Consider the following 14,413-nt stretch of genomic DNA (forward strand, 5'->3'; position numbering starts at 1 on the left):
TATCTTTGAAAAGCCCTCCAAGAAAGATAGGATTGCCTCCAGAGATATTTCTATGACTATCGAGTGTCATGGGCTTTGCGTAATGGATACGAGACTCTCTTACCCCTCCTCCATTTAGGAGACTTGGTCTTTTCCTCCTATCAACTAACATCAACTTAATATGAATGGTCTTCCTTTGAAAACTCAAGAGTTGCTGGAGCAGATACTATCATTCGATACCATCGTGGTAATTGGGTCATAAGATGTTATAAGTTTTATTAGCCACCCTATCAATATGATTGCAGAACTTTGGGCACTTAGAGATGGACTCTACCTTGCCAATAATATGAATATTGATAAATTTATTTTTAAACTTGATGCCTTTACTATTGTAACATTAATGGCCAAAGTGATAAAAAAATTAAACATCAAAAGTTAAATTTATCATCATACCAATTAAAATTATGTACAATTGATGGAAGATATCAATATCGTGATTAATTATCTTTAATTCACTTTTAAAATTAACAATAATTAAATTATTTTATTTTTTAGAGGAATCAATTTATTCAATTTTAAAATTGAAAAGTTTTTTTTACCGAAGATTTTTCTTATGCAATTTTGATTTTTGACTCTCTTATTGATGACTTCAGGACTACGTTGACAAGCTTCCAATATAGTTGTGTCCAACATATTTACCGATAAGGTAACAAATGTGCTAATGAATTAGGTAGAAAATGCAGCAATAATTGTAAATGTTGTAATTTTGATTCTAGGAACCATGATGATGATTATGTTGTCTTGTATAACATCCCAAATTTTATGTCTTCGTTTGTGAAAGCAAATCTTGCTGGCTTTCTTTTGACCGAACTCTTTCTTTAGTGAATGTCATGATCTCCCTTTTATTTGACCAAAAAAAAGCCCAACATTACTTTAGAGTTCTTCCTTTTTAAAGTGATTTTTATCAATAATTATTATGTTATTTTTTAACCAACGATTCGATCAATTATTTAATTAATTTAATTAATGATCTAATTTTAACAATATTATACTTCAATTATTAAATTAAAAGAGTAAATTAAATAAATTATTAGAATTAAAAGTAGATGGACTAATTTTAATATGTGCAAAAAGTATAAAGATTGAGAGTATTACTTAAATGGCTGATGGAGTTAATGTGGCTCATCAACCAGGTTCAACTCAATTGAACAATTATCAAAAGTCTTTTTATAAAATAAGAAAAATTACGTTAGAATATTTTTGTTATTTTAAATTACGTAAATTTTATAAAAATATATATAATTGATAAGATTTAAATTGAAAACATCATGTTTTTAATTTTAACTTTACCATTTTGTGTCATAAACTAATTACAGTTAAGTATTACCCTTAACAAAACTCAGCTTTATTGTAAGATAATAAAGTTTAATTCTAGTTTAATTTTAGGTTAAAATATGATGTTAATCTTTATACTTTAACAAAATTTGATATTTAATTTCTATACTTTAAAAGTTAAAAAATAGTAAACGACATAGATAATCACCAAAATACCTAATGATTGAACTAGTGCCTAAATGCAATATTCTGTATACTTACAATGAAAATTTTTTTTATAGCTGGGTGACTATTTATGTGCTTTAAAAAAGAAAAAACCAATCCTCTTGCCGTTTCAATTTAAGAGTTTTATGTTTTTTAGTCAAACAAGAATGCCTAGTTTAAAATACTTATTATTTAGATTAATTAGAGTTGCAGTATAGTTTTGGGATGTACTTAGCTAGCCTATGTAAAAGTCTCTCCATTGTTCATTAGAGGTACAATTGTTTTCATTAATAAATTTTTCTACTCTGGGAGTTAGTTTCTTTGTGCAAGATTTTTTTCTTGTGATTTCTAGAAGTAGTTTTATTCTCGATTTTCTTCAAAGAATCGTGAGAATTCATTCTTCTTCATTCAATTTTTCAATGAATTATTTATTGGATACTTATCCATTGGTTTATTCGATATATTTTCTACTATTTATTCTAACATTTCTTTGCTTAGTTATTATTTTGACTATTTATTTTTTACTTTTAAAATTTTTATTTTAGTTATTTTTCTCAATTTTGTATGTCTCTCTTCTTCTTCTTCTTCTTCTTCTTCTTCTTCTTCTTCTTTTTCTTCTTCTTCTTCTTCTTCTTCTTCTTCTTCTTTTGTGTGTGTGTGAAAATAAAGTAGAACATTACAAGAAAACTAGAAAGGCACTAGAAGAGAAGTCTCAAATAATTGTAAACCCTCTTCCCTACCAAAAGCCATCTTGGGGATGCTATCAGCTTCCATGTTTTCATCTTAAGGAACATGTTCAATTGACCAAACTTTCTCATTTTGTAAAAATTGTGTAACAATTTGTTTTCAGTGAAATCAGAACAGTGGTTTTAGGACCACAAATCTGAGGTCGGAAAAAATTTTATTTTAATATTACTTTATGGTCTATAGTATGATAGAAATATCGTATAAAATTTTCGTTAAGAAATTTTACCGTTTACATGTCTAATCTGATAAAAAGGACTAAATTGCATAAAATGCAAAAATTAAATTCTAATAGCTAAAGGTGTTAAATAGCTATGGAATTTTAAATTGGAGGTCCTTATATAGTAAATAGTCCATTTATAGTAGTTAGTGGATAAGAATGATTATTCATCATTGAAATTTTAATAAATTATTAAGGTTAATTTTGGAAAAAGAAATGATAAATGATGATAAATAAATAAAATAATCTAATATCATCATATTTTACCAAATAAAAGAAAAAATATGAAAACCCTAGCCATGGAAGCTTGAAATTAGCAAGATTATTTTTACTCATTTAGGTATGTATTTTTGTCTCATTTTTAATCATTTTTATGTTTTCGAGATTATAATAGCTTAATCTAACTATCTCAGGGATTAAATTGCAAAATCGGTAAAGTATTAGGATTTTTCCATTGATAAGTATGCTTGAATTTTGAAGTTTTATGATAGAAAATGAAAGGTTGTTGTTAGATAAACAACCTTTGTAAAGCGAATTTTGATGAAATTATCAATTAGGAACTAAATTGAAAAGATGATAAATTTATGGTAAAATTCTAAATTATGTGAAATACATGGGCTGCTATTAATATGTATAAAAATTGGCTAGGCTTGAATAAGAATTAAATTGTATGAATTTCATCTTTCAAGCCTAGGGACTAAATTGTAATAAATTAAAAGTATAGGGGCAAAATAGTAATTTTGCCAAAAATATGTTGGACTGAATTGAAAATGAATTATATTGAATTAAGTCAAATCCATTCGTATAGATCTGGATAGACCTAGTACGAAGTTAGATCGAGGCGAAGGAAAAGTAACAAATTAGTAGTCTTCGTATCTATATACACTTGTCGAGGTAAGTTCATGTAACTAAATTGTACATTTATATGTTTTAAAATTGAATATTATTGTGTGTGATTTGTACAATTGCCATGTATAATTAGCGATCACATATCCGATAATTTTTAGTCCCATTTGAACCTTAGAAATTCGGAGGATACAAATGACATGTCATTAGGGCTACCGTTTTGGTTGTAGTCCTGCATGTGTTGCGGACACATCACAGCTCTTATGAGCTTCCTGATATTTAGCTCACATTAGCTCCCGATTTCAGCTTTTATGAGCTTTTCGTTTACTTGCTCATATGAGTATATATGTACATGAATTGACAGATTACAGTTTTGTACACTTCGTGTGTACTACCCGTGTATTCAACGATATTTTAAATGGTTGAACGGGCAATATTCTATTATGAGACAAAATGAGTTCGGTACAAACTATTACCGGTATATACAGGGAAATGATATTACTTGGTATATTGAAACATGATTCGGTTGATACATGTATATAAAACTTGCTTAATGACTATGTTCATCTATGATTATGAGCTATTATATGTGTTTACATGGCTAACATGTTGAGGTTATGTGTTTAGGCTTTTGGCCAAATTGGTTTGAATATCTAGTATGCTTTACCTTAAATGTGATTAAATGGTAAGTTAAATTCTATGTTATACGAACTTACTAAGCTTAAAAGCTTACTACGTGTTATTTTTCCATGTTTTATAGTAATTTAGAAGCTCATTTGGGTTGGAAGCTGGTCAGAACTGAATTACACTATCCATCGACTCTTTTGGTATTTTCAGTAAATTAATTTCGGTTATAATGACATGTATAGGTTATTTTGGTCAATGTTGGTATATAAATGTTTTGTTGAAACTAGCTATTTGAATGGCTGGTGTTTGGTATATTTTGGTGTGTATATAAGTAGCCTTATCATGTTTGGGATGTATTTGGAATGGTTGAATGATGCAAAATTATAGGTATATTGAAAATTGGTTGATTTGGTATATTTAGCAAAATTATGCATAATGTATTTGGTTATCTAGGTAAATTTTAGAATTTGATTGACATGTTTTCAAAGTCATTTGAATTGTCTATGGGCATATTGATTGTATGTTGTGATAATACATGTTTAAGACTTGATTTTAGCTTGATTTGAATGACTTGTTATGACTTATTGACGTGCAAAAATGTTGAGTTAGGTTGATGACAAATTGGGTGAGAAATGTGGCTTGAAAAATGACTTATTTTTGTCCACACGGGTAAAGACACAGGCGTGTATCTCAGCCATGTGTGACACACGGCCAGGTGACACGGTCATGTGTCCCTTACACCTTATAAATTGTGCAAGTCAGTATGCTCACATGGCCTAGCACATGAGCGTGTGGCTTGGCCATGTGACCCAAGTTAGAAAGTTACACGAGTATGGGTTGGGACACGGCTGTGTACCCCTATTTCGAATACCCACACGGCTTGAGACACGGGCTTGTCTCTTAACTGTGTGAGTCACACGGCTTGGTCACACGGGGGTGTGTCCCCTGCACCTTTGAAAAATTTTAATGTTTTCCAAAAAATTCTTTGAGTACTCGATTTAGTCCCGACTTATTTCTAAAGTGTATTTTGGGTATCGAGGGCTCGCATAAGGGACAATATATTTGTTTTTTATTGGTTTTCGATATGAATGTTATTTTATATGAAATATTTTTTTATTTGATCTGTAAACTTCGATAATGCTCTATAACCCTATTCCGACAATGAATACGGTTAGGGTTTTACAAGTTGTAAGATACACCTAATTAACGCAGAATTAGATCCTCTCAATAAAGACTCCTTGATAGTGCCTATGACTTTCATATTGTTTGTTTGCACTAAAACTCTATCATGTTGTCTACCTTGTGCTAGTGTCACGCCATCGAGTATCCCCCATAGTTCAACTTCAAAAAACTGAACATTTCCCCAATCTTTGATTATAGCCAAGTATCCAATCTCTATTTTGATTTCTCAATATGTCACCTGTCACAACGCAACCTGAGTTAGTTTTGACAACTTCATTGGATCTTATGTGGATCCATCTTTCTGTTTTTGCGATCTCTGCTCTTGAGGTAAGTCTCATAGTAATGCCTCCCTCGGAAGTTGTAATACATTGATTATCCCAACTGCGCTAAACTTTGACATTCTCCTCTACACTCCACGACACCCTATTAAAGGTGCAAATATTCATGTTCTTCCATATTCACCAAGCAACAAGGCCAAAGAAGCACGACCAATCGACATTCCTCCAGACTATGTTGAGTCGATTTTCAAAATTAGACTCATTCCATTCCTGCAAATTACCTAAAAAGAAAAGTGTTAGTTTATGGGGGGATGATTCGGTTCCATACGTTACTCACTGCATCACAATCCCTTAAAACATGTAATACATCCTCTGCTTCATGACCACAAGTTAGACATCTTGCGTCAATACCCACACCACACCTTAGTCGTTCTACTTGAGTAAGTAACCGTTGTTTGAGAGCCAACCAAAAAAAATGCAGTCTTTAAGGTCCCTTAACCTTCCATGGAAAATTCCAAGCTTCCTTCCTAGGATTCCACAAACTCTCCTTAATCTTACAATAAGCACTTTTAATAGAGAAGCATCGAGAAGAGGTTCTCAACCAAGTAATTTTGTTAGCCTTTGTTGCAGGATGTAGAGGAAGAATGCTAATGATGCGCCTAATTAAATCTTCAGAAAGCCAAACCTAAAAAAGTTCTAAATTCCATGTTCCTTCATCTGCAATCATCTCCCTTAAACAACAATCTGTGACAATATTGGCACTAGGTGGGATAAGGTTAATCAGTGGCCCAATCTCTGGAATCCAATTATCCCTCCAACACTTAATAGAGTTGTCATCTCCAACTAACCAGAAAATATTTTCTCTAAGCAATGCCCATACCTTAGAAAGAGCTCTCCAAAGAAATGAGCAATTACTACGAACGATATTGAGGAGTATGCCATCCTTAATCCCATACTTCGCAAGTAGCACGCGAACCCATAAAGTCTCTAAACTCTACAGAATGTTAAACCCCAACTTTAATAAAAAGGAAGTGTTCTGATCTTTTAGCTGCCGAAACCCAAGCCCTCCACAAGTCTTTGGCTGACAAACCGAGTTCCAACTAACAATGGTCATTTTTTTATTCCCTCCCGACGATCCCAATATAAACTGTCGAACAATACTCTCAATCTCGTCACAAATACCTTGAGGTATTCTTAAGGACTACATAAAATAACTAGATATTGAAAAAAGGACAGACTACACTAAGGTAACTCTACAAGCTAGAGGTAATTGCCCAGCATCTCATCTTTGTATAACTCTTTTTGGGTCTTAATAATTGCATGTTTATTGTTTTCATGTTATCATGTTGTAATTTTACTGAGAGTTCTTAAATAAATTTATGAAATAAAGTATTTATGAAAAAAAGCTCACGCTAAAATTTTTAAGGCTTTTGTAAAAAAAATTGACTATTTGTATTAGTTAAAAAAATTAATAAACAAATTTTTATAAGTTTTTTTGAAGTTCACAGTAAAATAATGATACTTGCAACAACTTCCAGTCACCTGATTTAGGTCGTGGATTTTGCTCCATATCTTCCCACGTAAACTTTTCCACCATGTACCAGTATTACAATCGTGACGCGACAAGCTAAGCTGATAAAAAGCTACTCTACTTTTTTTTTCTTTTCTTTTAATGTAATACCAAGTATATATAGCTCATATTCTTGATGGGTTTTATGCCTATCTCCTACTTTAAGGCAAAGCTAATCTGCTCTTTGCTTATTTACATTACATCATATGCCAGTTTTCATTTCATCTTCGGGTTGTGTACTTATTGGGAGTATCACTTTTACATAAAAGGGTGACTCAAGGTGCTTATTAGTTTGTGATAGGCAAAGTTTGACAACGGCTTAGTGGATATAATGCTAGCTAAGTTAGTGATTACCCCATTAAGGGTGGGTTTGAATAGGTGGTATGGTTATTTGTAGTTAGTGTAAAAATAATAGTAGTGATAAGGTGAAAAACTGTAACGTGAGATAGAAAGTAAACTAGAAGCACCGCACCGCATCCCATCGCCCATCCAAACCCATTCTTAGTTTTGATGATTCCAAATTTCTAATCGATGTTTGTAACAATATTGAAAAGTTAGCTTGAGATTTCATTTGGGGTAAGGGGTGAATTCAAAAATCTTTTACGGGGTTAAAAATGAATTATAAATTTTAAGATGTCAAAATATAGATTTTATCATGTATTAATTTATAATTTCATTATTTTTGAAGGAACTAAATAAAAAAATATTTTTTTAGGGGGCAAAGTTTAATTTTATTCTATATTAATTTATAGGGGACTAAAACTGTAATTTTCCATTGAATGAGGGCCAAGCCTGTGCAACTAATGGAGGATAAATTTAAAACTATACACAAACTTTGGTTTAAACGTATGATTGTATATATGAATTTTGATTTTGTGCAATTTCATACATCAAATTTAAATTTGATCAAATTCTCACAAATTATTAACACAATTATTGATGTAGCATCATGTTATATTTATATATTACATATAGAAATGATTATACTTTCTAATACAAAAATAAATTGATGTATTTATTTAAATATGTATAATTGAGTCAAAATTAAAGTTTCATGTATTCATTTTAATTACAATCAAAATTTTAATGTGTCAAATTACACATTAAATCAAAATTTATGTATAATTTTAACATTTATCTCGGATAATAATGAAAAAAAAGTGAACTTAATTGATTGGAACTCGTGTTGTGATAAGATATTGAGGGTAAAATACAAACTTAAGCATGCTATTCCTAATAACACTGAAAGAGGGAATTGCTTGTGCATTTGAGGCTCACTCACTACAAGTCTATTGGTCTATAGGGAATGGTAGCTCAACGTGCCTTTGGATTGACAATTGGATCCCGGACTTGGGCCCATTGAAAAATTATCTCCCAAGGCCAATCGATAATGCACATGACCACGAAACAAGAAAGGTGGAAGCTGAGCGAAATTCAGGATTTGCTTCATCAGGGAGTTATTGATCGAATAAAATTGATGGCTCCCCTAATGCTTCGCTTAGGGAAGAGATGATTAGTTGGAAAGGGAGTCCTTCAGGCCTTCTTAAAATATCTGATACTTACACAGCTATTACGGAGGCTACTTAGAGCCCGCAATGCCCGACGGGGAAGAAAATTTGGAGGATGCAAGTGCCGAATAGGGTACGTCATTCCCTTTGGTTGGTGATGCATGGCCGATTGCTTACGAACGAGGCGTGCAAAAGATTCTTTACAGACAGGCCTTCCCAACTGTAATGCTACAGCAGCGGGCTGAGTAATTAAAGACTGCAAAGGTAATTGGATTGTGGGTTATAGACGTAGCATTGGACAGGTCCCCGTAATGCAGCAGGAGTTACTTGGGCAAAGGGGTTTTAAGCAGGTCTTGCTGAGTGGTTAATACTTAATAGCCATGCCTAGTCGCTCATCAGGAGCATTCGTGCGAGGTTGCTATACAGTAAAATGGGAAGCAACAGAGTTTCAAATTCACCAGTGCCCAATTCCAGGTGCATGAGCATTACTATGGAATGATGTAGATGGGATTGTAGTCCCTGGTAAATGTAATTCATAGTATCCTTTTAATTCTAAAAGAAAGGGACTTCTATGGATAAGGAAGCAAAATAGAGGGCAATTTATACTACAATATTTGAAAATAAAAAGAGAGATTGTTTCAGTGAAGCTAAAACTAATTAATTTTTTAAAATTCAATATGAAGAGAACCTCTCGTTTTCACTAGAATTAAGAAAAGAAAAACGTAAAACAACGTAGTAGATACTAAAATAAATTTAATCATGAATTTCTATTTTCTTGAATTTGTCAAAATTTAATCAAAAGTGAAAATTTCATTTAATTGAATAATATTATTAAATTTTGTTGGAATCAATAATTCAATAATTTATATGTAATAAATTAGTAAAAATATATGTTTATACACAACAAACCAACAAAAAATTTTAACTAATACGAAACAAAACATTGTTCTTAGATAAAAACGTACAGAAGTTGGAGTTAGACACAAAATTTAATATAAATAAACTAATAATAAATAATTAAATAAAATTGACCAAATTATAAAATTTTTAATTAGCCCGTGTTGTCGGACACGCAACCCTGTGTTCTTTCTTTCCCTAATTCTATAATAAATAAATAATTTCAATTGCCTCCCTTTTCTTCCATTTGCGATTTCCCTGTGATAGGGGAATTTCTTTTCTTTTTTCTTTTTTAGATTCAATATGGCTTGAAATCCGGGGATCTTAGGTGAATTTTCTTTTAGATTTGTTTTAGGGCTGGCGAGATGGAGATAGAGGTAACGGGTCCGAGCAGCAAGGAATCGTTTGTGATGGAAGTAGGGGGGTTGAAGAGAAAAGTTGTGGAGGAGAAAGATCAGGTTCGTGTTACAAGGAAGACTTTGCAAGCTGTGCTAGAACAGTGCCAAAGAGCTATCGAATCGATTAGTAACAGCGAAGGTGGAATTGACGATGACGACGAGGATGATAAAGATGACGTGGATCCTCAAGGGGAAGCCGGTGGCGTCGGTCTTCAAAGAGATCAAGAAGTCGACGAGGTTTGTTTTGTTCTTTCTGCTTATTATCTGCTTTAGGTTTTTGTTTGGGCGCTAAGGGAAGGAGAGGTTTTCTAATTGAGAAAACTTACATAATAACTTTCTTAGCTGGTAGAAATAATTGGTTTTAATGTTGGTTCTTTGTGAAGTTTAGTTTCGTAATTTGTATTAACTTATTCTATGTTCAGAAGAGAATTTTGGAATTTTTATTTCATAGAGGTTCAGCTAAGTTTAGTAGTTCATTGGAGGATTAAGCGTTTCTTCCATGAGTGATGAGTAATTCGGTTTTGAGTTGAACTCAGCTAGAATGAGATAATTAAACAATTATTATAGCTTAATGGTAGTTCTCATTTGTATAATGGTCCGGTTTGTGATGCATCAGTTGCATATCTATGTCGACTGTCAAGTACTTTCTTCCTCTGCTTCATTAAACCTAGTAACAGGGTGTAGTTTTGGTGGACCTTTAAGTTACTGATGAGGGTTGGTTTTTCCGTTTTGATTTGTTCACAAGTTTGCAGATTTTTCTATGATGACAGTTTTACTCTTGAACTGACTAGGTTGAGAGTTGTTTATGTTGTCCTATGTTGGAGAAATAATTCTCGATTAAAAACTAATAATGGCTGCAGTTGCATTCTTTCAATATTGAATTGAACAAAAAAAAAATAGAGAAGTAAATAAGTTGGATTTCATCTCAAATCTGCCTCTGAGTCCATTTGCCTCTTGGCCTTTGTCTCGTTGATGTCATCTTAATTACTATGATCCTTTCTATGTATGTATAATTGTATATACATGCATTCATGCATGTATGTATGTATATGAGAATGAAAAACCAATAAGATACTGAAACGTTTCCATCATAACAGTAATCCTACGGAGAAACATTTTGATCTAAAGATTTACGATTGGGAATTAAAGCAAAAGGATTTCAAATTGATAATAGAAGTTCAAAAATATAGTGCAAAGTTTATGAAAAACTGGGCCCTTTTTTTTATTCTCTTCATCAGTTGAGCCTGATGGTTTTGTAAAATAAAGAAATTGATTCTTTTTCCCTTTGGTAGTTGTATTCCAGTTTGGAGTTTGAAGCGAGTGTTGTATTCCATCATTCCGCTGTGCAGCTGCATGTTTATTAAATATCATGGGTCAAGATAAAAGCCCGCATTCCACTTTTGTACTTGTATTGACAACCTGCATCTTATATTGGAAAAATGTTGAAATCCCACATAAATTATTGATCTCTAATACTTGATGTGATATGCTCAAATACTTGAGTTTATGAAGTAGTTATTTATTTAATTTTTATATAAATAGCTTTATGACAACTGCAACCTGCTAGAAAGGAGATAATTTATGAGGTTGGCATTTGCTTTCCTATCAAATATTTCTGAATATCTTGGTATAAAAGTTTCTGTCCCTTTTATTTTAAATGCAGTTGTGCGATCTTCTGAAATCTAGAGTTCAATGCTCTGATTTTCTAGAAAAGCTAGAGTGTGCTCGGGTGCCAGTTTCAGAAAACGTTTCAGGTATGCATCCAAAGATGGTCCCCTTTAGACTATAAGCATATATCATTTTCAACTCGCTGCAAGGACTTTTATCAAGCATATATATTCAGTATATTGAAGTTCATGCTTTTAGGAAAACTTTCTGTTTGTGTTTAAAAAGATATTTGTTGCCTGGCTGCTAATGAAATTCTTCCATGGAACCAGAAGAAGGTAGTTCTTGGGACATGGTCAATGATAATGATCTTTGGGAAGATAAAGATGTTGATTTGGATCAAGAAGATTATGTTCTTGTTAGGCAGGAAGATATAGTAGAAGGCATTGCATGTTTTATGGCCGCATATTTGCTGTCACTTAAACAGACCAAGGTACTTGAAATTCCTGTTTCTGGAATACGATATTTTTATCTCAAAGATTTCTGTGGCCGTACGTTTTGGCACTGTCTATATGATTATTCACCACTGAATGCTAAAGAGACTATGTTTATTTTTATTTTTTTTCACAGGATTTGAGCCCCAACCAACTTCAGGAAGGTGAGTTTTTGTATTCCTTCCTAAATGTTTAATAAGATACCATTTCGCTGAATAACTTATATTTTCCATCTCAAGTATCTTTTATTCCAAATTTATACTATATTTCTGACCATGTATTTTGCACATTGAATTCTGACATCCATTTGAATTCTTTTGTAGCACTGAGCAAGACCTTCTCTGTGAAAAAGAAAAAGGGAAAGCTTCGAAAGGCATGGGATGGAAGCAAAGTCGTTTATAATGTGGCATCCTGGGGAGCAACTGCAATCGGGTCAGTTATAACTTTAATCTCGACGAACCAGTGTTCCTTTGTTGCCTCAGTCATGCTTTGGCTTTAACATATGCTGCAACTTCTATATATATTATTCCATTGGCTTATATTCTAATTCATTTATTTATTTATTTGTTGGCTGGTTGGTTGTGGACAGGATATACCAAAACCCTTTACTTCTAAGAGCTGCCTCGAAAGCCTTCTGGGTTTCTTGTAATGTTATATCAAAGCTTATCTGATTTCCTTCTACTTGCATTACTTGGAGAACGGAGCTTGGTGTTTAGCAAGTTGTGTAACATGAATATACGCTATTATTCTTTTATTTTCTGCAACAAATCCATTGATCTTTCATCTGTCAAAATATTTTTCACCCTTTGTAAATATTAATTTCTCGAAGAATATCTGATTGCAATTCAAATTCATTGGCATTTTGAAGCAAAATTCCACTACTTTCTATTTCTTCCTTTACCATGTGTTTGGATAATTGAAAGGAAAGGAAAAGGAAAATAAACAGTACACACTTATCTCTTGGTTGGATAGCTCAAATTTAAAAAAAATAATGGAAATGAAAGGAAATGTATATTTTTAATTATTAATTCAATTATAAACTTTTCTTTTCTGAAATTTCCACAAATTTGAGTATACAAAGAACTAGGTATCAAGAAAGAAAGTGAGATGTGAAGCTTATTACCGTCGGGTAATGCCCTCTATGGGTGGAACTACACCTTTCTGCCTTCAGCGTCTCTGATTAAACAATATCTATTTCCAAAAGAGACTTCGAACCCCTTCTAAACCAACTGTGCAACACTTAACAAATTTTGATCAATGTTGGGCACAAATAAAACATAAAAAATGAGCTTTGAACCCCTTTCACTGGAATATACTGAACATTATGTGGTTTGTACAACCACTATCCACCAGCCAACTCTCAGAAGTGCTTCTGCTTGCAAAACATGTTGCAACAGACAGTTGCTCCCTGGTATTGCTCAGCCGTTGCGCTAGTCTTCTCCTGCAACTGTTGAGTTTTACAAATCCTTCCCAAATGTCCTTGTCTGCCGCATTTGTTGCATTTCACATGTGATCTCCACCAACAATTTTGCTCAGGATTCGTTTTTTTTTTTCCGAAACGTTCTTCTTGTTCTTTCTTTTGGCATTTGTTTGTGTGCCAGCTTGGAAAGCTCCTACAGAATTCTCTTGCCTCACGAGTCTCTTTTGTTCTAAAGCCTGCAAAGTAGTTAGCTCTGCCAAAGCAATACTTGACAAATCCTTAGAATTCTCCAAAGAAGAAATTGTAACTTCATACTCTGCAGTTGATCAACATAATCTTGAACTGCTTCAGACTCTTTCATTCTCTTCGTTTCAAATTCTCAAATCAAGTTCATCACTTGCATGTTCTTGATCCTTTGATTCCCTTCAGATTTTTCTTTAAGATACTCCTAAATTCTGGTGAGAATTGATTGTGAAAAAGTGGGAAATAGACCACCTTCACTTTAGCCTTCCTCGTCTTCTCCTTATGATTCTTCATTTGTGCCACTGTTGGATTTGCCGGAAGTGGAGGTATTTCATAATCATCCTCCACTGCTTCTCAGATGTCAAGAGCCTGCAAATGAACAATCATCCTAACAGCCCAAATTTGTTAATTTTCTCCATTGAAGACTGATGGTGCCATTGTGAAACTTGTCTCTTCCATTTTTAACAGGTCCTCAAGATAACAAAAAAACTTTTTGAGGCCAATTTGTTGGTAAAAAAGCACTCAGGAAACAAGAGAATTCTATATATTTTTCACTGACTATACATTTTATTGAATGACCAATGCTGTATTTATACGGCAAATTGTAACAAAAAGATAGCAACAAAATTTTTAAACAAAAATAGAAAATCAAATTTAAATTTTGAAAAGAAATTTTGCTGCAACCACATATCTTTGATCGATTTCTAGCGGATTCTTGGGCATTACTTTCAATAGTACAGCACTTTTAACTTTTTTTGTCTTTTTCTGTGATGGAGAACTTAGTACTGCCTAACCTCCCAGTAATGATGTCTGATCATGGCCCTATGATATTATATACAGATTACAGGATACCATTCTACAGA

The 14,413-nt window shown here is 32.8% G+C and overlaps 1 protein-coding gene across 2 annotated transcripts; it reads left to right on the plus strand.

Annotated features, from left to right (window-relative positions):
* Positions 1-9,527: 9,527 nt before the first annotated feature.
* LOC107957813 (uncharacterized) lies at positions 9,528-12,741 on the plus strand. 2 transcript variants are annotated; one of them, XM_016893390.2, is made up of 6 exons: positions 9,528-10,025; positions 11,452-11,542; positions 11,726-11,886; positions 12,024-12,051; positions 12,211-12,319; positions 12,477-12,741. In XM_016893390.2, the coding sequence occupies exons 1-6, from the start codon at positions 9,756-9,758 to the stop codon at positions 12,556-12,558; spliced, it is 741 nt and encodes a 246-aa protein (XP_016748879.1). In that variant the 5' UTR covers positions 9,528-9,755; the 3' UTR covers positions 12,559-12,741. The 2 variants fall into 2 exon arrangements, with proteins under 2 accessions (XP_016748879.1, XP_016748880.1); XM_016893391.2 differs by having other exon boundaries at positions 11,729-11,886.
* The last annotated feature ends 1,672 nt before the right edge of the window (positions 12,742-14,413 follow it).

This window comes from Gossypium hirsutum, chromosome A05 (assembly GCF_007990345.1).
Source record: "Gossypium hirsutum isolate 1008001.06 chromosome A05, Gossypium_hirsutum_v2.1, whole genome shotgun sequence".
NCBI lineage: Eukaryota > Viridiplantae > Streptophyta > Magnoliopsida > Malvales > Malvaceae > Gossypium > Gossypium hirsutum.

Coding starts and splice junctions, on each gene's coding strand:
- LOC107957813 (XM_016893390.2), top strand. CDS start 9,756: ATGGAGATAGAGGTAACGGGTCCGAGCAGCAAGGAATCGTTTGTGATG. Junction 10,026..11,451: donor GAGATCAAGAAGTCGACGAG/GTTTGTTTTGTT, acceptor TTTTAAATGCAG/TTGTGCGATCTTCTGAAATC. Junction 12,320..12,476: donor TGGGGAGCAACTGCAATCGG/GTCAGTTATAAC, acceptor GGTTGTGGACAG/GATATACCAAAACCCTTTAC.